This window comes from Enhydra lutris, unplaced genomic scaffold (genome assembly GCF_002288905.1).
Source record: "Enhydra lutris kenyoni isolate GAN:26980312 unplaced genomic scaffold, ASM228890v2 scaffoldscaffold12, whole genome shotgun sequence".
NCBI lineage: Eukaryota > Metazoa > Chordata > Mammalia > Carnivora > Mustelidae > Enhydra > Enhydra lutris.
This window is the reverse complement of record NW_019154096.1, coordinates 55,315,407-55,340,255: the sequence shown is the minus strand read 5'-3', so window position 1 is coordinate 55,340,255 and position 24,849 is coordinate 55,315,407. Positions and strand designations below refer to the sequence as shown.

The 24,849-nt window shown below is 51.0% G+C and overlaps 1 protein-coding gene across 1 annotated transcript; it reads left to right on the top strand.

Moving 5' to 3' along the window:
* The first annotated feature begins 8,948 nt into the window (after nucleotides 1-8,948).
* Nucleotides 8,949-15,027, top strand: LOC111144674 (calcium homeostasis modulator 3). The gene is made up of 3 exons (XM_022499074.1): nucleotides 8,949-9,235; nucleotides 11,218-11,473; nucleotides 14,542-15,027. The coding sequence occupies exons 1-3, from the start codon at nucleotides 8,949-8,951 to the stop codon at nucleotides 15,025-15,027; spliced, it is 1,029 nt and encodes a 342-aa protein (XP_022354782.1).
* Nucleotides 15,028-24,849: the final 9,822 nt, after the last annotated feature.

Below are 24,849 nucleotides of genomic sequence, written 5' to 3'. Positions count from 1 at the left end.
CTTAAACAGACCCTTAGAAAGCCCATAGACCTGGGGCTCCAGTTAAACATCTGTCTTTGGTTCAGGTCATGATCTTGGAGTCCTGAGATCAAGTCCCACATCAGGCCCCTGCTCAGTGGGGAGTCTGCTTCTCCTTCTCCCTCTGTGCTCTCTCTTTCAAGTAAATAAATAACAAATAAAAATCTTTTTAAGATAAAATAAAGGACAGCAAAGGTCCCTGCCACACACAGAAAGGAAAATACCCAACATCAGAAAGAGGAGCACAAGATCCCTGCCTAGGAAACTTGTCTAGTGACTTCAAAAGAGTCCAGCATCCCTCTTGACCCATCCCAGGGCCACTGGCTCAGTAATAGTGGCCGTATGACTGCAGTCAGTCATACAGACCAGGCCTTGATCTAAGCAATTCTATAGTAATTCATTCAAGCCTGGGAGGTAGGTACTATTATTATTATTATTATTATTTCATTTTTATCATCCCCATTTTACAAATGAAAATCTCAAGGCTTAGGGAAGTTGAGACGTCTGGCTAGGAGCTGTTAAAAGAAACACTGAGTTACAGCCCTGGGGTGGTCTGAATCCAGATCTCTGCGATACTGTGCCTGTCCCACAAAGGGGTTCCTCCAAGTGCCCCGCCTGAGGAAGACACCTGTTGCAGAAGAGGTGTCCTCACTGGGTTCCTGAGCCTTAAAACTTCTGAGAAACCCTGAAGACTCCCAGGTGCTTTGGCTCAGTTCCTGGAAATTAGCCAGGCAGCACATGACCATAATGAACATGAAATAGATTGACAATAACCAAACTGAAAAACATTTTTTTAATGATCAAAATGGTGGAATACCTCAGCACTTTTTTTCTCTCACAGATGTTTGCTTTTTCCATTACTAGCGGAGAAGAGCCCAACTCAGGGTTTGAACTCATGATCCAGAGTCAGTTTTTTTTTTTAAGATTTTATTTATTTATTTGACAGAGAGAGAGAGAGAGAGAGATCACAAGTAGGCAGAGAGAGGGGGAAGCAGGCTCACTGCTGAGCAGCGAGCCCGATGTGGGGCTCGATCCCAGGACCCTGAGATCATGACCTGAGCCGAAGGCAGAGGCTTAACCCACTGAGCCACCGAGGCGCCCCCAGAGTCAGATTCTGAACCAACTGAGCCACCAGGCCTCATAGATGTTTTAAATGACCTTTATTTGGGACACCTGGGTGGTCAATCGGTTAATCGTCTGACTCCGTTTCCGAGCTCAGGTCTTGATCTCAGGGTCATGAGTTCAAGCCCCTCATTGTGCTCTGCACTGCCCATGTGGAGCCTACTTAAAAATATACATATAAAAATAAAGTATGGGGAACCTGGGTGGCTCAATCGCTATGCATCTGCCTTCGGCTCAGGTCACGATCCCAGGATCCTGAGATGGAGCCCCGCATCGGGTTCTCTGCTCGGCGGGAAGCCTATTCTCCCTCTCCCACTTGCTCTGTTTGTGTTCCTCTCTCATTGTCTCTCTCTGCCAAATAAGTAAATAAATGAATCTTTAAAAAATAATAATAATAAAATAAAAGACCTTTACTTATCAGGAAAGGCTTCCTAAGAATGTTGCAAAGACCAGAGAATCATAAAGGAAAAATATGATAAATATGACTAAATAAAAATTTAAAACTCTTCCTGGAAAAAGTTGAAAGACAGATAGGAGTCAGGAGGCACATGCCCAATAAGCCAATAGCCTTCAGTCACTTCAAATGCCCTTCACCCCTAGACCAGGCATCTCTCCCCTATGGCTGGTGGTGTGACATCTCCCTCCTAGCCACCTTTTCCAAGAGAGGTGACAGAGGCAATCGCTTGTTCCGACCTTCACCCAAAGACCCCTCAGGGGAGCCTCTTGCCCACTGAGGGTAGCCAGTGGGAAGTTTTCTCTCCGCAGAGTGAGCAGGGACCACCCGGTGTCCCCATCTCTCCCCTCCTCTTCCCAGCTCCTCAATCTCTCTCCAGCCACCACTAGGTAGCGCTAGAACTCCATTAGAATCCCCTTTGTCCCTAGCAAACATTTCAGGGAAACACTCAAGTCCATCAAAACACCTTTAAAAATGCTTACAGGTTGCCCTTTTTCTCTCAAAACAAAGAGAGCTTTTGGGGGATGGGGATGAGGGAAATACATATTTTAATAGCTTCCCTCAGCTATTTCATTGTAAAGAAAATGTACCAGTGAGGAAATCAGCCCTAGTCTTGAGCCACTGAAATTCTACCCTCTAGGTATCATTTGCTTCACTAGGGCTCCTTTCTCATCGTTCATCCTGAGACCAGACCTCCCAAGAGTCCTCCTCATCACAATGGCTGCCCCAAAGGAGCTCCAACCTACCAACAAATACCCTCTTGCAGGACTGAGGGAGGATAGGTCCTCTACAGAGAGCTCCAGTTCACAGTGAGACGCCCCCTGGCTGCATCTGGTACTTGAATTGGGCACGTGTGTGCCCAGCACCAGCACAGCACCTGGCACTGGGTGGACGCCCAGGGAACAGCTGTTGCCTGTGGCTAGAACTTGAGGGTATGTGGCCAATAACGGGGGCCCTTCCTAGCTTAGTTCTCTGAGCACCTGATCACGCTCAGAGCTGGGATTTGCAACTCCCAGCCCAGCTGTCTTCCCACAAGCACCTCTATGTCTACTCAACCACAAGGAGCAATCTCAGAAGACTCCAGAGTTTGCGTGGGCAGCCAACAGGGGAAGGAGGGCCCTGTAGCCACTCTGGCTTTGATATTTACTGAGTAGAATCCAGAAAATCCAACTGGATGGGCTCCCCTCCCCCCAGTTCAAGCCACCTGTGTTTGTCCCCAAGTCTCTGCATTTGGCCCATCATCTCGGATTGGACGTCACCCTTGGCAAGATCTCCATGCCAGAAAACCAGCCCTCCTCAGCAGGGGCTAGAAACAGCTTCACGTCAGTTTGGTTAGAAAAGCCGTGTTCACATCTTGTTAGTCATGTGAAAAAAAAGAGAGAGGTGGAAATAATATCACAAAACCAGGCTTCTCTCTTTCTTCTGAGAAAAGGAGTTAGAGATGTATTGTGAACTAAGGAAATTATTCCACAATCCGTATCCTGTGGAGTGAAGACCAGAAATTTAAGTGTAGAAGGATATTAACGTCTGAATTGGGATCTGTTATCTTGTGTATGTCGTGTGTTTTAACCCTATTTTCTAATAACATTTCTCAATGTATATATGGAAACATATTTTTTAATTCCATAAATCCACTGCCCAGGTAGCTTCTTTTTTTTTTTTTTTTTCTTTTTTCTTCTGTTTTTCCTTTTGGAAGATCAAAAACAGGCTTGTTTTTTAATGCACAGAACAACTTATTTACAACTCCTGGAGTGGATATGTACCTAGCAATACAGAAGGCATTTGCTTCCATGGTAGGTGCTATAGAAATTAAGATTATAAATATGAGAGGTAAGCCCCCCCACACCAAGGGCACAAAACAGCCTCTTACTGATCTTTTAAAAATAAAATTCATATGTACACATTGTTTGAAAAATCAACAAGGGCTCCTGGGTAACTCAGTCAGTGAAGCTTCTGCCTTCGGCTCAGGTCATGATCCCAGGGTCCTGGGATCGAGCCCCGCATCCGGCCCCCTGCTTGGCAGAGAGGCTGCTTCTCCCTCTCCCACTCCCCCTGCTTGTGTTCCCTCTCCCACTGTCTCTCTCTCTGTCAAATAAATAAATAAAAACTTTTTAAAAAATAATAAATAAATAAATAAATAAAATTTTGCTTTCGCTATATTACCAAATGGTCCTAGAAGATCCCTACAAATTTGTACTCTGACCATCAGCTTATGAAAAGCAGCTGTTTCCCAAAGTCCTCCTTGACATCAGATACCATCAACCCTTTAGTTTCCAACAGTATGGTAAGTTTAAAGAGGCACCTGGTTCTTAAGATTGTATTTAATTATAGGTGAGAATTAGAATCTTTGCAGGATTTGGGGCCACTTGTTTTTCTGTGAAAGGACACCCATTGATATCCTTTGCCAATTTTCCTATAGGATGATTCACCTCTTTCATTGATTTATATGATCTCTCTGCAAATTAAGGAACGTAGGCCTTTGTTTGGCAAATGCCTTTTTTTAAGTTTGATATTTTTACTCTGTTTACTGGTATTTTGCCCACAGTTGAGGCCTGTGTTAACCCTCTTCTCCTTCAGAGCGGCTGACTTCTGTGCTTTGTTCACCAAGGCCTCGACTAGCCTCTGGTCATGAATACATCCACCTACATGCTATTGTAGAATTGTTATGCTTGTAGTTTTTACACAGAAGTCTTTGAGCCATTTGGAATGGATCTGAGTATAAAGAATGAGAAAGCAATCCAGGTGAAGATTTTCTTAGATGGGTTGTTCCCATGCCATTTGTCAGACTCACAACGCCCCCACCCCAGCCCACTGCCTTCATTTTCATCCTCTTTTCAGTCCTTGAAGGGCCATGGGGCTCCATGGAGTCCCCAGAGCAGAGGTCCACGTTGATTTCCCCCACGTCTGCCAGAGACCGACCCAAAGGTCATCACCAGGATCCTGCAGAGGCCTCCGTCATCAGAGTGGAAGACCAGGTGGGCTCCCGAAGGTGGGAAGGGCACCACCACTGCTCTGCTAGACACGAGGAAACTATAGTCTTCCCATCCTGAGCCACAAGAGGGACACACTTCCGGTGTCTTCCTTTTGAAGGAAAAAGAGAGAGAGAACCCTCAGGGGAAAGTGTGCTCACTACAAAAAGAAGAAACAGAGCCATACCTGTATTTCAGAAGACACACACTTATACACAAACACTATCCATACGTACCACACACATGCATACGTGTACACACATGCCACCCACAAATATGTATACAGCCAGACATACGCGTGTATGTGCTCACACACACACACACTCACACTCACAACTCACACTCCAGATAGGCTGAGTTTCTCCAGTAGCACCTAGACCCAGCGAACCTTTCAGTCACAGGAACTCCAAGAACAGCAAAGCCAAGGTTTCTCAAACAGTATTCAGGTTCCTGTTAAACGGGAAAAAAAATCTGGAAGACCCCCCAAGATATATTTGCAAGACCCTAAGGAAAAGAAAATAAACCAAAGACTTGTTCTATACCGATCTTCCGATTACAAGTTAACCCATGTTGCCAACCACTAAAAAGATTTAAGACACCATTTCCCTAGAATGAAAAAATTTCCCTAGAATGAAAAGACCCAGAAGAACAGAGACACAGACCCCTGGGTGTGGAAGGGGTTTAATGAAGTAAGGCTGCTTCAAGGTATTATCACGCAGCAGATATGCAATTTAATACCTTCCCACCCACAGGAGGAAAATCAGTCTCTCTCAGGTTCTGTGCTCTGTCGCTGCCTCTCCTGGTCCAGCAGGCCCCGGGCTCCTGGCAACAAAATGTGATCCTCCTCCCCTTTTACCCTGTTCCATAACCCCTTTGCATTTTTCCAGTAGAAATAGTTGATGATTTATTGGGAAATTTCTAAAATCGTTGCTATAAAAGTAGATATTTAGAAAATACAGAATGTTGGGTGATGCCTGGGTGGCTCACTTGGGTTAGACATCTGCCTTCGGCTCAGGTCATGATCCCAGGGTGATGGGATTGAGTCCTGAATTGGGCTCCCGGCTTAGCGGGGAGCCTGCTTCTCCCTCTGCCTGTCACTCCCCCTGCTCTCTCTCTCTCTCTGACAAATAAATAAATAAAATCTTTTGGAAGGAAGGAAGGGAGGGAGGGAGGAAGGAAGGAAATTCAGACTTTTTTAAATGTAAAGCTACACCAAACTCTGGGAGATAATATCTCTTTAAGTTGTGGTGGGCGGAACAGGGGGCTCTGTCTCACCTCTCAGGTTGGACCTGTGAACAGGATAAACTGGGAGAGACCTTGTCCCAGTTTCCTGCCATGTTCTCCCAGAAAGATTATTTGCTTTTTGTGGAGAATCCCTAGGTTATCAGCCTAGGGGCTCTTAAGTTCAGCTGCCCAGCAGGTGAGTAGGTCTGGAAGTCACAGAAAGGGGATCCCAGCTCCCTTCCTGGCTCTGTCCCCACTAGGCTGTGTGACCTCCGACAGATGTCCAGCCTCTCTGGGACCCACACCCACCTGAAGAATGGTGGTGGTGGTCCTCAGCTACGTTAGGAGCCTGAATCAGGCTAGAAGAGTTTCTCACTCAGAATCACACTTGCATACCCAGGATGGCCCTCCCACCTCCTCCAGCTCCTTCCTCATTTTCCCTCACACGGTAATCCTGTCTCATAGGACCCACACTAACACTCTCATGATGTAAAATACAAATAATAAGTAAGACCCCAGTTTCTGTCTGTCACTGCCTCATTATAGGTATAGACCGCACAGTTATGAAATTCGCAGGACATATGTGGGATGGTCTGCCTTAAAATACAGGCTAAGTGACGCACACAAAATTTATTTTGCAGGCCCAAGGGTCCCTCAGAAAGCTGGAACCAAGACACAATGGCAGACCCAGGTGACGAGTGTCAAGAGAAGAAACAGACCACACCTCAGAAGGGTGGCCTGAGCTTCTGGAGGGCAACCCCACTGCTGCGTGACTAGCGGCCCCCCAGTGGCAAATTCACAGTGGGTAACGAATGGTTCTCCCAGGGAACACCAGGCTGGCTGGCCAACTTGGGTCCCCGTGGGCCCTGCCACAAGTCTAGAAGGACATACACTGAAGCAAGGGCAGGGAGACCTTCTGGGGGTTGCAGGGATGGGGACACGTTCATGTTCTCTAATTTTAAAGGTTTCATAATGTGGTGCTTAATCAGAAAAACCAGAGATTTTTCTCGAAGATACTTGAGAATAGAGAAACAAGGCTGGTTAGTGCAGCTGCGGTCCAGGCGAGTGTCATGGAGATGGGAGTTGGACCGGGTCTCCGAGGATGGGAAGGAGACGGAAGGATGCTCACCCCGTGTGCCCTACAGGGTCGATGTGAAGTGGCATTCATAACTGTGAGGACCCCAGGTCTGAGGAAAAGACACCAGGGCTGATGCATGACCTTGACTGAGGCCATCACTTGGAGCCAAGGGTGACCAGTTGTCCAGGCTGGACAGAGCAGGGGTCAGTGGGATCAGGGCCATCCCAGTCCTGAGGTGTGCCCTATCTCAGAGGCCACCCTGGGCCGAGTGAGGGAGCCTGAGTGATGGTAGTAGCTGGGGTCTGGCCACCTCACCCAGCCCCAGCCCATGCTCCAGGCCCAAGGCCCACTAACCCGTGACCTCAGGGACAGACCCCTTGGCTTCTGTGACAGCCTCATTCCTCTCCCAAAGCCAAACGGCCATTGTCATAAGTGAGGGCCATTAAGACAGGGGTGCTATGGGGTGGACAGCAGATGAGGAGAAGGGAAGGACAGAAATAAAGAGGCAACAACACAGAGAGAGAGATGGAGAGAGACAGACTCCCAGAAAGGCCCAGAAACACACCCAGAGGGACATAAAAAGTCACACGACTGCATGTGTGTGTGCACGCAGGCATGCACACACACACATTCTAAGGTAGAGTCAGGGAGACAGAGACAGAATGAGAGAGAGAAAGGGAGACAGACCGACAGAATATAGGGCAGGCCCTACGCTCCACTGATTGGCTTTCTAGAAGCAGAGAGGCAGGCAGGTGCAGGCCAAGTGGCCAGCAGAGAGGACAGAGCTGGTGACAAAATAAGGGGGTCTGGGCATCAATATCCCAGAGAACAAACTTCTGTTGTCCCTTGCTGTGCCCTCAACACTACGCTCAATGCTACAGAAAACAACATTGCAGGCCACGTCACTGCCCTCATTGGGAGAGCTACCCCCCACCCCTGAGGAGGATTAATAATAACAGGCTGAGGCAACCCTTCAGGGGCCAAAGGGGAAGAGAGGCTCCCCCAGAGCTGAGGTCACCAGGGGGTGCTGGGGGACAGCGCTGCCTTTGAGCTGCCTCTTGAAGATCAGAGGGGAGGAGCAAGGGTGTTCCAACTGGAAGAGGGTGTCAGCAAAGTTGTAGAGACAGGAGGGCATGCCTGGGTACATTCAGGAGGGCCTTGAATGCCAAGCTAGGAAGCTGAGGGAGCCCCTGGTCCCACCCAGGCAGATGAGTGATGTGTGGGAGGCCATGCTTTAGAGAGGCCCAGGCTGACCTGGGGACAGTGGAATAAAACAGAGAGGAAGGTTGCAGACCCCCACTGACCCCTCCAGCCCCCCTCACGACACTCCCTGTCTGATACCACATTCCAGGAACCCCAGACTCCTGGTCCACCTCAGGCTGCTTCTCACCTCCTTGCCGTGCGCTGCCCTCTGCCAGGAAGGCCTTCCCCTTCCACAGCCCCTCACCCAGCAAATACCAAAACACCATTTAGACTCTTCTCCAGGGTCTTTTCCTCCAGGCAGCCTTCAGGCAGGGGGAGGTGCCCCCTGGGCCTTCCCAGCATGAAAGTCAACACAAAAATCTCCCTGAGCTCAGCTGAGTCAAATCGTGTTTTTGACCGAGACCAGAAAATATCATTGGTCCCCTCAGCATCGTTGCCTTACCACACCCAAAATTTGCCTATCCCCCCACAAGAAGCGCCACCAGCTCTCAGGCCTCAGTATCCAAACCCTGAAGGGAGGGAGGATTTGGCTGGGGAGGGTGGAGTGACAGGGCAGGGCACATTTGCCTAGAGGTGCTTTGGGCTGGCGGGTGGCAGAGCAGTGACTCTTTCCTCCAGAGAACAGAGGAGTGGCACTGGGGGACAGTCGGGGCTGGGCAGGGGAGCCTTTGCAGAGAAGTCCTGCCTCTGCCCCACGTCTGTGGCTGAGCCCAGGAGTCTGGGCTGAAGACTGACCGTCGCCCCTTCCTTGTCCCCTCAGGCCCTTGGAAGACAAGACCCCAGGCTTGTCCCCAGAAGGATCTGGATTTGGCTGGGAAGGTGGCCGAAGCCTCAGTGCTCTCCCGGACCCACGGCTGCCCACCCCTGCCAGGCCAAGGCTATGGAAAAGTTCCGCATGTTCTTCCAGCACTTCCAGTCCAGCTCAGAGTCAGTGATGAATGGCGTCTGCTTGCTGCTGGCCGCGGTCACGGTCAAGATGTATTCCTCCTTCGACTTCAACTGCCCCTGCCTGGCGCGCTACAATGCCCTCTACGGCCTGGGCCTGCTGCTCACACCCCCACTCGCCCTCTTCCTCTGCGGCCTCCTTGCCAACCGGCAGTCCGTGGTGATGGTGGAGGAGTGGTGCCGGCCTGCGGGGCAGCGGAGGAAGGACCCGGGCGTCGTCAGGTGCGGTCCCACACTACCTGGGTGGTCACGGTCAGGGCCTCCCCGCTCAGACACTGCCAGGTGACTCCCCAGGCCCGGTGATCCTCATGGGTATCGGGAGGGCTTCCCCCCATGGACATTATCACCTATGTCCCCTCCTTTCCCCAACTAGGGTGACATCAGCTCACAGAGACCCCTTAGCCACTTCCCATGCCGGAAACAGACATTTCCTTTCCTGTCATCCGTCACCCTTCCGTGGCCAGGACTGGCGACCCATGGATGATACAGGATTCCCAGGTTTTACCCAGGTCACATGTGTTGGCTGGCCAGGAATTGTAACTCAGCACATACGGGAAGGACCATCCCATGACACGCACAGCCGGCTTGCACACATAGTCGGAGGCGTGACTGGATTCAAGGCTGCATTCCCTCTCCGGTAACCTTCCCCAGGGTCTAGGACCTCACCTGCTGTACTGAAGGGCCCTCGGAGCCTCTCACCTGCTTGGTGCACCGTATCAAAACCAGCTGATGGGGGTGCCTGGGTGGCTCAGGTGTTAAGCTCAGATCATGGTTCCAGGGTCCTGGGATCGAACCCCCGCTCCGTGCCAAGCTCTATACCCAGGCCATGTGTGTGCAGCCTCTCAATTCTTAGCTCGGCCCTGGGTCTGCTCCAGGTGTAGACCCATTTTTAAGGATGAGGCCCCTGAGGCAGAGAGGTTAAGCGACTTGACTGAGCTCCTATAACGAGGAAGAGGCACGGCCCAGATTCAAACACAGGTGCACTCCCAGCCCAAGCTGACACCACTTCCCTCAGTGTTTTAGACAAAAGGTCTAAGTGATCTAGATCTGTGGGTAGAGGCCGGAGGGGCTTGGTGGATTTCAGCCTGCTGACAATAGCCCCCTTTCCCCGTGGTTTGGCATGGACAGTCGCGGTGTTCTCAAGTTCTCAAGCGTATGTAATGTAAGTCCATACCACGTCCTCAGGTCCACCTTCCAACCACAATGCCCATAGAAAACACCAGGGCCACCCTGATGTCAGATGGATTTGTAGTTCCCCACGGGGGAGGCCATGCACCCATATACACACCCCCAGCAGACACCATTTTTGTACGTTTTGTATGCAGTTCAAGTCAGAAACAGGTGCTCAGCTGCCTCTGCTTCCTGACGCACTGGGGGTCCCGTGCTCCCCGTGATTCAGCCTCGCGGGGAGGGTCACATGCACTGGCTGTGTCCTTTGCCTTTTCTTCTGGGGCCCGGGGAGTGCAGCTCCATGGGGCACCTGTCCTGGGATCAGAACCCAACCTCCCGAAGAGCAGAGGGCAGGAGAGCCCCCTGGGGACGGTGCTGGGGGTGGGATACTTTGGACCTGGAGGGAAGGGTCTGAGGCACTGCTTCTGGAAGGGTTATTGGGCGGGGCTAGCTCCCCCCAGAAGCGGCTCTGGGGAGAAGGTGATAATAAGTGGCTCACCGGGGTCAGTCCTTCTGGGGACCCTCTGAGAACATGGGTAGAACACACCTCAGAACTGTCCCACTGAGAGTCTAGGAAGCTGGGGTCCCTGTGGACGGAAGGTTGATTGGGGTCGTTAACTCTCCTGGCTTCCACCGTCCTCCTCTGAGAGCAGAGATTCCTCCAAAGCCCTTGGGCAGAACCGCGCAGGTAGTTGAGGTCAGAGGCCCACAGTCCTGCCACATGAATGGAACTCGTCACCAAAGATCTAATGTGCCTCTGGCATGGGAAAGGCACCAGGAGAGCCTGAGAGGAAGAGGCATGCCCGCTCCCCAGTTTCCAGTCCTGGGCTGCCAGTCCTGACTTTCCTGACCTCCCGGAGCCCCAGCCCTCCAGCCTCCCTGCCTCTGCTGCTGGGACCTCTGCAGTGGGAGCCACCACCCCAGGCATCTCTTAGCCCTCCTGGGAAGTCCATCCTTGCATCCCTCCTATGGCCTTCCTGCTGCGGCTGAATCCCAGCTGCCCCTCTTAAGCCCCCGCCTTCCGCTACCCCTAGGTATATGTGCTCCTCTGTGCTGCAGAGGGCACTGGCCGCCCCCCTCGTCTGGATCCTCCTGGCCCTCCTTGACGGGAAGTGCTTCGTGTGTGCCTTCAGCAGCTCCGTGGACCCTGAAAAGTTTCTGGACTTTGCCAACATGACCCCCAGCCAGGTGCAGCTCTTCCTGGCCAAGGTGCCCTGCAAGGAGGATGAGCTGGTCAGGGACAGCCCCGCTAGAAAAGCAGTGTCCCGCTACCTACGGTGCCTGTCACAGGTAATTCGGGTGGTTCTCCCCAGCCCTGGAAAATCTCCTGCACTGGTTCTGAGCGGCGTGGGCAAGGAGGTACAGAGGGTTTCCTGGGGCCCCTCCCCACTGCTGGAAACAAAAGCAAGGAGCAGGTGGTCCCTGGAAGGCTAGGGGTGTGACCCACATACAGGACACTGGGGGGGACTTAGGTAGTGGACACTTCGCCTTCAACACTAAGTGCCTCCACGGCAGAGACCAGAGACCCTCCAGGAGTCAGTGCGTTCCATCCCTAGGAAGCTAGATGACAAAAGCCCTGGAGATACATTCCTCTGCCCTGCCCCCCAACCCATACACACATTCTTGGCACCTCCCAGAAATCATACTCACTACTATTACTATTTATTGAGGATTTATGTGCCAAACACTGTGTAAGCATTTCATATGCATTACTTCATTTATTCTCAGAACAACCCTATGAGGGGGTGCAATCATTATCATCCCATTTTGCAGATAAGGAAATGGAGGTCCTGAGAGTTTAGTTCACAGGCCCAAGTTGCACAGCTCCTAAGAGGCAGGGCGGGGAGCTGAACTGTCAACACTCCCAGCCCTCTGAACCACCTCCCTGAAATGCAGGTCCTCCCCAGACCCCTGGATCCCCACACTGGCACCCCTACTCCATCAGCCTAGGGGCAGACTCCAGCCCCACCCCTGGCCCAGACTGCAGATTCCTCCCAGAGCCCCAATCAGTGCTGGGTCCCCCCCAAATGTATTTATATGCAGAGCAAGCTGGGGCTACAGGGACTAAAAACACAACCCAGCCCTCTGTGGGAGCCAGGACAAACTCGTGGCAAATGCAGGCCCGTGCGTGATGGAGAGAGGGCCAGCACTCAGGATGCATTTGATTTTGGGTCCAACTCTGCCTTGGCCACATCACTCTGCTCTGGGTCTCAGCCTTTCCTACAAAATCAAGGGAGGTTTGGTCTCCTCCACGTGGATGGGCCCTGTAGGATTAAACTCTCTGGGCTCTCGCTTGTTCACTGGAAAGAGTGTAGAATCTTCAGTCACACCAGGGTTCGAGTCCTGACTCAGATGGAGGTTATCAGGCACATAAAAAGCCCCTCTTGTGTAAAACCCCCACACGACTATTTTTAATTGGTAGGGGAAAGGAGGGATCCTGAGAGAGGCCAGTGAGAGAGCTTCATGAACCACATCCACTAATGATAAGGGTTCAAATATGTCTTTGTGGCTTAGAGGAGTGATTTCTCTGCCCCAGGAGCACACAGTTGCTTGGTCTTAAGCACAGCCTTGGAGAGACTAAAGCTTTGGGTGGGTAGAGTGAAGGGAGGGGTGTCGGGCATGTGTGGGTTCCAGACTCAGGGAACTCTTCAAGTCTTTCATCATGCTTGGCTTGGCACACTGTTCCCTGTTTATGGCCTATAGACCTGCTACTCATGCTTCAGGGCTCAGCATCTGCCTCACTGTTCCCTGAGCCCTCAAGTACAGGTTGGGTGTCCCTCCTCTGTATTCCCATAATAAGGGATTATGGGAATATACGACCCTCAACATGGCATTCAGCCAGTCTATCACCAATTTCATTGTTTCCTCCACTGAAGTGTGAGTTCCAGAAGTCCTCAGTGCCTCTCCCAAAATACAGGACGCGTGGCCTCATAGATGTGATACATAAGCACGTGTGAGGATAAATGAAGAACCGGATAAAAAAATGAAAGGATGATAGATGGATGCATGGGTGGGTGGACGGATGGATGACGGGTGGGAGAAGTGTAAGGGAGGCAAAACTTTGCTTCCACCCAGCTTAGGTTTTCAGCTGAGACTCTAACAAAAAGATTAACAGGAGAAAAACAGTTTCTTAATGTGCACAGTACACATCACATGGGAGAAACTTGAAACAAAGAAAGAGTAACTCAAAGTGGTCGCTTAGAACTGCAGCTTATCTGCCATCTTCGGAAAGAGCAATACCGGGGCTCCCGGGTAGCTCAGCGGGTTAAGCCTCTGCCTTTGGCTCGGGTCGTGGTCTCAGGGTCCTGGAATCGAGCCCCGCATTGGGCTCTCTGCTCAGCCGGGAGCCTGCTTCCCCCCTCTCTCTCTGCCTGCCTCTCTGCCTCCTTGTGAGCTCTCTCTGTGTCAAATAAATAAATGAAATCTTTAAAACAAAAAAACAAACAAACAAAGAGCAAAACCTTTGGAGAGCAATGACAGGACAAAGGAGAACAGTGTTAGTCTCCAAGGACACTAAAGGAGTGAGGTTTATCATGAGATTCCTCTGGAGCTGTCCCTGGGCTGATAAGAGTTGTCTCCCAGGGACGCCTGGGTGGCTCAGTCGGTTAAGTGGCTGCCTTCGGCTCAGGTCATGATCCCAGAGTCCTGGGATCGAGTCCCGCATTGGGCTCCTTGCTCAGCGGAAAGCCTGCTTCTCTCTCTCCCTCTGCCTGCCACTCTGCCTACTTGTGTTCTCTCTCTCTCTCTCTCTCTGTCAAAAAAATAAATAAAATCTTAAAAAAAAAAAAAAAAGAGTTGTCTCCCAGTACAAGGAGAATGTATTTCCTGCCTTAGGTACAGAAGAGGAGGGTAAAGAGAGCTGTTCCTATGGTTGCTGCTTCTTATCTTCCATTCAAGATAATTTTTATGTCAAAGAGGCATACTTTGGGGTGACGTATTCTGGTTTCTTCAGGAGGGAGTTTGGGAGGATGAGTGGTGGGTGGGTGGGTGGATAGATAAATGGAAGAAAGGATGATAGTATGGGAACAGGGATGGATGGGTAGGAGGACGTATGATAGACGGAACGTCTGCTGGGAGGATGGCTGGATGGGATGCTGAGACATAGTATCAGGTGAGAAGATAGACGGCGGGATGAGTGGATGGAGAAATAGTTGGACAGATGGATGGTGCAAGGATGAGACTGAATACAAGCGAGGATGGGTGGAGGTGGATGGTAGGATGGATGACTAAGTGGGAACATGGATAGATTTGGGAGAGATGGGAGGGATAAGGGAGAGACTTTGGGACACTCCTTCCATACCGCATAGCACCCGACCTGGAACACATCTAACCTGGTGCCCCTACCCCCCACCCCCCAGGCCATCGGCTGGAGTATCACCCTGCTACTGATCATCGTGGCCTTCCTGGCCCGCTGCCTGAGACCTTGCTTCGACCAGACAGTCTTCCTGCAGCGCAGATACTGGAGCAACTATGTGGACCTGGAGCAGAAGCTCTTCGACGAGACGTGCTGTGAGCATGCGCGGGACTTCGCCCACCGCTGCGTGCTGCACTTCTTCGCCAGCATGCAGAGCGAGATGCGGGCGCGCGGGCTGAGCCGGGATGCCGCAGGCAGGGGCCCCGAGCCACCCGAGATGCCCAGCGGCCTGGACGGCGACGGAAGCAGGAAGGCCCACCTGCGGGCGGTTTCCAGCCGGGAGCAGGTGGACTTCCTCCTGAGCACGTGGTACTCCAGCAAACCGCAGCTCGACCTCGTGGCATCCCCGGGGCTCTGGGCGCGTGGCCTCAACCACCGCGCTTCCACGGTGGCCCCAGGCACCAGACTGTCCCAGCATACTGATGTATAAGGACCCCAGCAGTGTCCCCACGTGAAATACCCACGCTGGTAACGGCCTGGGGGTTTCCAGGTTGTGGGGATCCCGAGGCAGGACAACCTAACCCTTGCTAGCTTGCTTCCTCAAAATATCCCAGTCTCTGGCCCACTTTCAGGGTGTGGCCTCCCGAGTGCTCTAAAACAGGGCTTCGCAAACCTTAGACTGCTCACTGTTCTCCCGAACTCTTGCTAAATGCAGGTTCTGATTTGGTGTGTCTAGGATTGGGTCCAAGACTGCCCTTCTGTCAGGTTCCCAGGAGATACTGAACTTGTGAACTAGCAAGAGTCTGAGTAGATCTGCCTGTGGATTCTGGATCCTAGATGTACAGATTCTAAATTTGAAATAATAATATAATAACATCTAGCAGGTGTCAGTGGTGCTTACTACATGTTGTAAGGTCTTTCCCTATATAACTCATTTGAACCTCATGACAATCCAATGAAGTAGGATGATTATTAGCCCCATTTTAGAAGAGAAAACTGAGGCCAAAAGTGGTTAAGTTGCCTGGGGTCACCCATGTAGGAGCTGGAATTTGATCCCAGGAGGCCTGTCTGCTACATAATTCTAAGCTGCTATACTCCTGGGCCCTCTAGAGAGTTTGTGTATTGGTTTTCAGCCCTCTGGTTAGGCTTCCTGTAGCTTCCACCAAGTTTCTCTAAGCAAGTGCTAGCAAGCTCCAGGTGTGTGGTATTTGGACCGGCTCTGAAAATCCAGGCGGGGTGGACCCAGACACCCCCACACTTAACAAGCACCCCAGGTGATTCGATAAGTTCCTTTTTTTTTTTTTTGGTTGGGTTTTTTGTTTGTTTGTTTGTTTAGATTAAATTTATTTGTTTCAGAGAAAGAGAAAGAGAACAGGTGGAGAGGCAGAGGGAGAGGAAGAGACAATCTTCAAGCGGACTGTGCTAACCACGAAGCCCAACACGGGGCTTGATCCCAGGACTCTGAGATCATGACCTGAACTGAAACCAAGAGCCCAACACTTAACTAACTGCGCCACCCAGGCGCCCCTGATAAGTTCCCGGTTTAAGAACCTCTGCGCCAAGTGTGAGTATGGGGTCTGGCTAGGAAGCAAAGCCCTTAAAACACTAGGGTGAAGTCTTGCTGGAAAAATGGCCACTCTGTCTCTGGCAGCCCAAACAGGAAAGGTTGGGAAGATCTAGCCTCTGAGCTCCTCTGGACCTCTGCCCCTCCCTGATGACTCATTCACCACACACACACACACACACACACACACACACACACACACACACACGCTGCTGGTGCCTCCTTAGCACAGATGGTGACCACAGACAGACAAACCTGAGTCACCCCGTACTTTTCTGGTGCTCAGGGCCTGGAGGGCAATACGGGGGCCCCTGGACACTCCCGCTGGAGACCAGCCCCCTCTGTGTCCAGCAAGCTCTGCTCTCCTGGACTCTTGCCAAGAGACTTGTATGACCAGACAATCCTTCCTGCCCAGCCTCCCCCCACCTACCCTGCTGTGGTCAGGCCATGCAAATGTTTGAAATGCAGCACAATTTAACAGAAGTGCTAGCAGGGATTGAGTGGGGAGGAAGGAGAGAAGTCTTAGAGATGGCCCAGTCAGCCCAGGGGAACTCTCAGCTCAGGAGAAGTGGGCTTAGGGTCCCCACTTTGGGCTGCAAGAAAGCAGCATTTGGCCCAGGAAACAGCCACCGATTACAGTCAATACCACTGCCTCCTTGTACTGTGCACTTATAAAGCACCTAGTGTCCAAAAAGTATCGTGCCAGGGAATAGGGAAGAGAGAATACACAGATGATACCCCCTCCCTTCAAGGAGCTCACTGTCTGATACAGGGACAGATATGGGTACAGAAACAAAGATAATCCAGAGCGAAAGGTGAGAAGATAGAGGCAAGCCCCATGCCACAGAGATTTAGCATGGAGAAGAATGGCTCCAAGCTGGGGGATCAGGGAAAGCTTCACTTGAATGGGTCTGGAAGGAGGGGGGATGGTTTTGTCTAGTGGAGAGAGAGATGGGGGTGGGGCCGCGGGGCACCTGCAGGGAGGAAACAGCAAGAACAAAGGCAAAGGACCGGGAAAAGGGCAGGGTATGTGTCATTTATTCATTCAGCAAGTATTGATGGAAGGCCTGGAAGGGCAGAGAGTAGTGGCCGGCTGGGCAAGGCAGAAAAGAACTAGAAGCTGCCTGAACAGCGGCGGCTCTGCATGAGAAGGGGAAGATGGTGGGAGCCTTGGGGGGTTAGGTCAGGACTTTGGCTTGATCCTGCTGGCAGGAGAGGCAAGCACATGTGAGCAAGGTCCGGAGGAAGGACGTGGCAGTGATGTTTGAAGCTGCGGAAATGGGCAGGGCCAGAAAGAGAGAGAAGCTTGAGTGAGCAGAGGAAGGACCAAGACCTTTAGAGCTTTGGAGGACCAAGAGGGGGGCAGTAAATGAGAGAAAGAGGAAAAACATAGAGGAAGAGTCCGGAAAAAGGCCAGGGACGAGTGAATTTCGGGATGGGAGAAGGATAAGCTATAAACCCAGAGCTTCAGAGAGACCCAGGAGTGGGAAGACTGAGGGAAAAATAATTGGTTTTTGGTAACTGTCCAGGGCAGGGGGACTGCTCACCCAGGGAGGTGTCCTGGTGAAGCAGGTGGCTGGGTTTCTGTAGGATTCCTATAAAGTCCTGGGCATGTGCCTCCCAACACACACACCCAGGGTTATAAAGAACGAGTGAGAGGTTTGGACCCTGCTCTGTTTTAGGATACTGACATGGTAGGGATCCTCAGCACCCCTGTTAAAGGATGCTGAGGGAAAGACACCAGGACCCTAAAGTACGATGAGAATAGAGGAGTCATGTCCATGCTAACACACTTCTACTTCCAGGGTCTCATAGAAGGTAAAGGAGTTCTCTCCCAGCTCTACCCAGCTCTTCGGGGCCAAATGAAATGACCTCCCCTTCTCTCTGCTTGATGTGCTCTGCAGGGGAAGGGCAGGGAGAGCTGGAGGATGGGGAGAGCATCCCTGAAGAGCTAGAGAAGAGCCATGAGAGATGGTCTGGGGTAGCAGAACAGAGGTGACATTGGTTGTTACCATGGTAATGAGCTTTGAATGGGCGGGCACCAGCCCCTCCTGCCCACCCCTCCCACCCAGGCCCCCTTCATGTGAAGGAGGGACCTGCTCTTCCTTCTCCCCACTCTGCTCACAGAACCTAACCCCGACGGCAAGCTCGGAGCCAGTGTGGCAGGACTGTTCCCTCCTTGTATCTGAATTTCTGCCTCCTCTCAAACTTCTCTTGATCTAAGGCTCACTTTTCCCCCTTATTCGCTTATTCATGTGTTTATTCATTCAGCACTTATTAACTGAATGTCTGCTAAACCAGCCACACCGGGCCAAGCACTAGGAACCCAGCAGTGAACAAAAGAGGTGTGGGCCCTTGACATTTATGATCCAAGGGGAGCCCCAGATGTTAAATAAACACACCCCTCCAAAATAAGGAATTGAAATTGTCATCAGATCTGTGCTGGGAAGGGAAAGTACACCCAGAGGGCTGTGAAAGCCCGTGTCAGCAGAACTGTCCAAGCTAAGGGTTCAGGAACTTCTCTGCAGACGGACCATCAGGCTGTCTTAAGGATACAAGAAGGCACAAAGCACATGCAAGGTTCTGAGGCGGGGATGGGTATATCCCATTTGAGGAAGTGCAAACAGGCAACTGAGCTGGACAGCAGATATTGGAAGCAGAGTGGCCCCAGGGGTCGGCTCTCATCTGGGCCTACAGAGCCTGGTAAGGACTTTTTTACTTCAACCATTGAAGGGAGTTAAGAATGTGGTCATAGAATCAGATGTCCACTCTTTTATTTTATTTAAGATTTTATTTATTTAGTTGAGAGAGACAGAGAGCATGAGAGGAGAGAGGTCAGCGGGAGAAGCAGACTCCCTGCCGAGCAGGGACCCCAATGCGGGACTCGATCCCGGGACTCCAGGATCATGACCTGAGCTGAAGGCAGTTGCCCAACCAACTGAGCCACCCAGGCGCCCCAGATGTCCACTCTTAAAAGATCACATCGTCTACAGCCTGGGAATAGCTTGGTAAGGGCCAATGTGCCCTGCAGAAGGAGGCAAGAGCTAGTGGAACCTGGATTAGGGTGGAGATGGGCAGAAATAGCAGGTGAGAATTATCTAGAATTCTGGGTGTTCTTGTTTGTCAGTGTCCTGCTTAAAATGCAATGCATAGAGCAGACCACCGTTAGGTCAGACCATGATATAAAAACAAAATGCAGTCAGGGGCGCCTGGGTGGCTCAGTGGGTTAAGCTTTTGCCTTCAGCTCAGGTCATGATCTCAGGGTCCTGGGATCGAGCCCCATATCGGGCTCTCTGCTTGGCGGGGAGACTGCTTCCTCCTCTCTCTCTGCCTGCTTCTCTGCCTACTTGTGATCTCTCTCTCTGTCAAATAAGTAAATAAAATCTTTTAAAAAACCAAACAAACAAAAACAAAAACAAAATGCAGTCAACATCACACCAGATGTCAGCACCTTAACACAACAAAGTGATTTCTCACTCAGGCCAAGTCTGAGGTAGGTAAAAGGGAAGGGAGGGCAGGAGGGGAGGAGGGAGTCTCCTCTGGTCCCCTGGGGACCCAATGGATGGAGACTCCCCCCATCTTGGGATGCCACCATCAAGACACATCATATTCCCCAGATCCTGAGACAAGGAAGTGAGTGTAAGTTAGTTTATTTGGAAGTTGCTCCCAGGAAACACGGAAAAGGCACAGGGGAAGTAATATAGGAAAGGGAAGAAAGCCAGCAAAAGGTGGGGAGCCAGCCAGTCACCGCAGTGAGCAACTCTGGGAGCCATGCACAGGAGTCATCCCAACCCAGGAGGGAGGAAAGTGGAGTGTTTATTACCAATTTCTAACTGTCATTTTTTGGGACACTGAGGCACCTCCAGCTTGCCTAGGGCCAAATGTCTCAGGTGTGCTGTAAGCTGCCTTTGGAACATACAGGTGAGTACTGGTAAGGATGGGCGGGGCCCAAAGGCACCGGTTACACTGATGTCCAGGGTCCAGGAGACAGAAAGAAAAAAAGCAGGAACAGTGGTAAGAGGTGGGGGGGTTCCATGCCAGAACTCAACCACATGCTTCCAATCTACCTAGAGCACGGGCTGGGAATTGTAGGGAAGCACACAGAATATCTGATGAGCCCTACTTGTTTTTGCCACAAGATACAACCTCCAACACAGTTTGGAAGGTGCAGAAGAGAGTGGCACTATATCCTTCTTGGGTAAAGACTTCATATCTCTGATAACACAGCCTGACAACACCAAGCACATCTCGCTGATGGCCCTTGCCTCCTCCACGGCCCTGCTCTCTGGGTGTTCCCACAGCTGCTGGTAGAGGGCAATACCCACTGGAGCGCCACACACACGTGCCCTCCTACGCAAATCGGGCATTTTCCTAGAGGTACAGCACTCACTCCCCCCGAGGCCCCCTTTGCATGCTACTTTTCATGACACTCTTAACTCTTCCAAGCCAGAGGGGCCTCGCCAGCACTGGCGTGGGTGGTAGGACAACTTCCAGAGACAGGAGGGGAAGGGGCTGGTGCACATCCCACAGTGGCGGCTGTGGGTAAGTCCGCTGCCCAAGTTATCCAAAAGTTGGAGCAGGGTCATGACATCCTGTTCTCGGTCTCTGCCCAGTCACTATCTAAGAGCTACGGGGCAGGGGTGCAGAAGACACAGGGTACAGCTAGCTGCTCTACCAAAGATCCCGCTGCGGTAGATAAGAGTAATGGGCCCCCAAGGCCACCTCCTGGTCTCTGGAACCTGTGAGTGTGTTACCTGCAAAAGGGACTCTGCCGGTGTGATTGGGTTAAAAATCTTGAGATGGGGAGACTCTCCTGGATTAGCCAGGACTACCCATGTGATCAGTGTCCTTAGAAGAGGGTAGCAGGAGGGTCAGAGGCAGAGAAGTGAGGATGGAAGCAGAGGGCGGAGGGACACGGGGATGGGGACCCGGGGAATGTGCCTGTGTTCTTCAAGCCAGGGAAGGCCGGGAAGTGGATTCTCCACTGGAACACAGGCTGCCAGGCCCTTGATTCTTAGCCCACTGTGACCCATTTCAGACTCCTAACCCCCACCACCCCCTCACCGCCAGAACTATGAGAGAATATACTTGTGTGGTTTTGAGCCAGTAAACTTGGGGTAATTTCCTATAGTAGTGGGAAACTAATATAGATTTTTATTTATTTATTTATTTATTTATTTATTTTTGTTTATTTTTAAAGATTTTAGTTTATTTGACTGAGAGAGACACAGCGAGAGAGGGAACACAAGCAGGGGGAGTGGGAGAGGAAGAAGCAGACATTCCGCCGAGCAGGGAGCTGATGCGGGGCTCAATCCCAGGACCCTGGGATCATGACCTGAGCCAAAGGCAGAAGCTTAATGACTGAGCCACCCAGGCACCCCAATATAGATTTTTAAAATGCACTACTGCAACTCCAATGCAGAGATGATAATCATTACCATTCAAGGTTATCAGAGTCATTTCCTGAGAGCTCACTGGGGGCCCAGAATTGCACTCAGTTTCTACCCGCAGCATCCCCCAGATTCTCCTAACAGCCTGAGACGTAAGCTCTTTAAATCTCCCCATTCCACAAACGAGAAGACTGTAGCACCTAATCTTACCTAGAGGTGAAATCACCTGACCAAGGTCCGTGGCTGCTGTGTAAGGGGGGCTGAGACTTGAACCCAGGTCATTGGCTAGGTTGCTCTTAACCTTATTCAGTGAGCAGAATGAGGGCAGCTGGTGTTCCCAGAGTGGGGACAGCACAAGTAAAGGGGTGATGGCTAAGGAGTTGTTCCCAAGCAGCCTTGTGTCCCTCCTGTGGTCACATACTCAGTTCTGGCCTTTGCTGGTACTCAGGAGGCCACCTCCTCCTTCTACCCCGTAGAGCACCTGCTCCTGCCCCACCCCACCCCCACTTTAGAGGCAGAAGTTCCTAACCTTCCCATCACAGTGGATCAACACACTGATAACCTTGGTACAAGACACTGGGGCAAACTGAGGGGAGTTGGAGACATCTGTCTATATAGAGCCTGGTGGGGAACAAAAAAATCACATCTTCCTTATCTTCTATAATTATGGTAAGAAAGCTGTGGTACAAAGTACTAGGAAAGATATTAGATACTGAATTGGTATAAAATATCCTAATGAAATCTCCCAGACCTCTTAAAATGAGAAATTTGGGAAATTCGATGAGCACAACCTTTTAGCATCAGGTTTTTTGTTTGTTTGTTTGTTTGTTTTGGGGGTTTTTTGCATGAAACGACCAGTTCCTATTCAAGGCTTTTTTTTTTTTTTTTTTGACTGAGATGTAATTGACATATATCATGATGGTGATGTCAGGTGCACGACCTAATGATGAGATATTTGTATAGATTGCAAAATGGTCATAAGTCTAGTTAACACCCATCACATACGTATAGTTAGAACATTTTTTTTCTTGTGAAGAGAACTTTTAAGATCTACTCTCCTAGCAACTTTCAAATATATGATATAGTGTTATTATCTGTAGTCACCATGCCATATATTATGTCCCCATGACTTATCTTATAACTGGAGTTTGTTTTGATCTCCTTCACCCATTTATCCCAACCCCCACCTCAAGGCTGTTTAATGATGATCTTTACAAAAATTTATAAGAGTTTGAATGGTGTGTAAAGAACCTAACACTCATTTATTTGCTGTAACTGTAAATAAAATTCTCATGATAATGAGAATAGAGTGTTTAGAATTCAGTCAAACTGGGTTTCTTGGGGGTGGTTTAAAGATTTTATCTATTTGTTAGAGAGAGAGAGAGAGCACAAGAGCATGCGAGAGAGCAGGGAGCAGGGGCAGAGGAGAGGGAGAAGCAGACTCCCTTCTGAGCAGGAAGCCCGTTGCAGGACCTGATTCCAGGACCCTAGGATCATGATCCGAGCTAAAGACAGATGCTTACCCAACTGAGCCACCCAGGTGGACCCCAAGCAAACTGTTTTTATCAAGTATTTTAAAATAATGTTGAAGGGGCACCTGGATGGCTCAGTCGGTTGGGCATCTGCCTTTGGCTTAGGTCATAATCCCAGAGTCCTGGGATCCAGCCCTGCATCGGGCTCCCTGCTCAGCAGGAAGCCTGCTTCTCCCTCTCCCACTCCCCCTGCTTGTATCCCCTCTCTCGCTGTGTCTCTCTCTGTCTAATAAATAAATAATATCTTTAAGAAACATAAAATAATGTTGAAGTTAGAATTGGCAGAGAATGTATGCAGCACAGCATAGAGTAAAAAGAGGTTCGAGCTGGTAGCCAGCTCAGGTGTCACTGAAACGACCCATCATCTACAAACAGGGAGCCACAGAGATTCCAGGCAGCCCCTGGAGCCACACTCCTTCTGAGCTCCGGAGCTCCTGCACCGCCCCACCCCACCACTCTACATGTGGGGCTATGTACTAGGCTCTGCCAGGAGCTCAGAAACTTTGTCTACCACTCACGTTGATGCTGCAGCAGATGTCTGGGAACAGACACCTCCTTGGCTGGATCACCCTCATCCTGCTCTCCACCTGTGGGGGCATCCCCTGGAGAGCCCCCAGAAAGGATACTCCAAGGACCACCAGCCCAGGTGCTTGAGCTTGAGGACTGAGGAGACCAATATCCTTCCCCACAAAATCCTACTTGTGATATACTAGCATTTCCATCCAAACTAGTAGAATAAGAGAACCTGATTCAGCCTGAGGAGGAAGGCCAAAAACACACTTCCTTGCCCCTCCTCCATCCCCTAACTCCCACCTGGTCTGAATTCAAATCCTGGTCCTCCACCTACAAGCCATGTAACCCTTTAGCTAGTAACTTAACTTGAGCCTCAGTCCCCAGTTCTGTAAAATGGGGACAATAACACCTTTGCCATAAGATTGTATGAGCGTTACACAAGGTAATGCATGTGGAGGGCCGGCACTCGGCCTGACCCAGGGTAAGTCCCAGGCAGGGCTCGTCTTGTCGGGCATACAGAGACACACAGACACAAAGACCTCTCCCGTGGCCATTCGCACACATGCACATACACAGAGGCCCAAAGCCACAAGAAGCTCACACGTGGACACACACAGAGACACACAGATCTGGGGGCCCCACAGAGCCTCCGTATTCAGGCTCTTGCTCTGCTTGGGCTCCATTTGGTTGGAGCTGGATCTGACCTGTTTTTCTGGGAGAGCGGGCAACATCAAAGGGAGCACTTTAAGCTTGACCTCACTTTGATATGCTGATGGAGGGGCCCTGGCCTGGTTCTCCAGAGGCTCTGGAGGCCACCGCTCCAGGCATGAACCCCACAGCACCACCTCTTTAATTTTTGATCTGGGGGAGTAGAAGTAGGAGGGGCAGCCCGGAAGGGATTTGTCATCCACAGTCCTTAAACACACAGACATGCCCACGGAGACAGGAGCAGACAGAACATAAGCCCCTGCAGTGTGCTCGCAGGCATAGCTCCCTGGCTGGCCACGAGGAGACCCCCACAATCATGCAGATCCCCAACCTCTTACTCCAAATTTAGGGCTTTTTACACTATGCCAGCCTACCTGAGCCCTATCTCCACTACCACCACCAGCACCACTGTCGTCCCCACTGTGGCCACCATCACCAACAGCATTGCCATCCCTACTCCCACCACGACCCTAACTGCCATCCCCACCACCACTAGCACCACCACCACTGTCACCACCATCCCCATGACCATCGCCACTACCACCATCGACACTACCCCATCACCACCATCACCGCTGCCACCATTGCCATCCCCACCTACTACT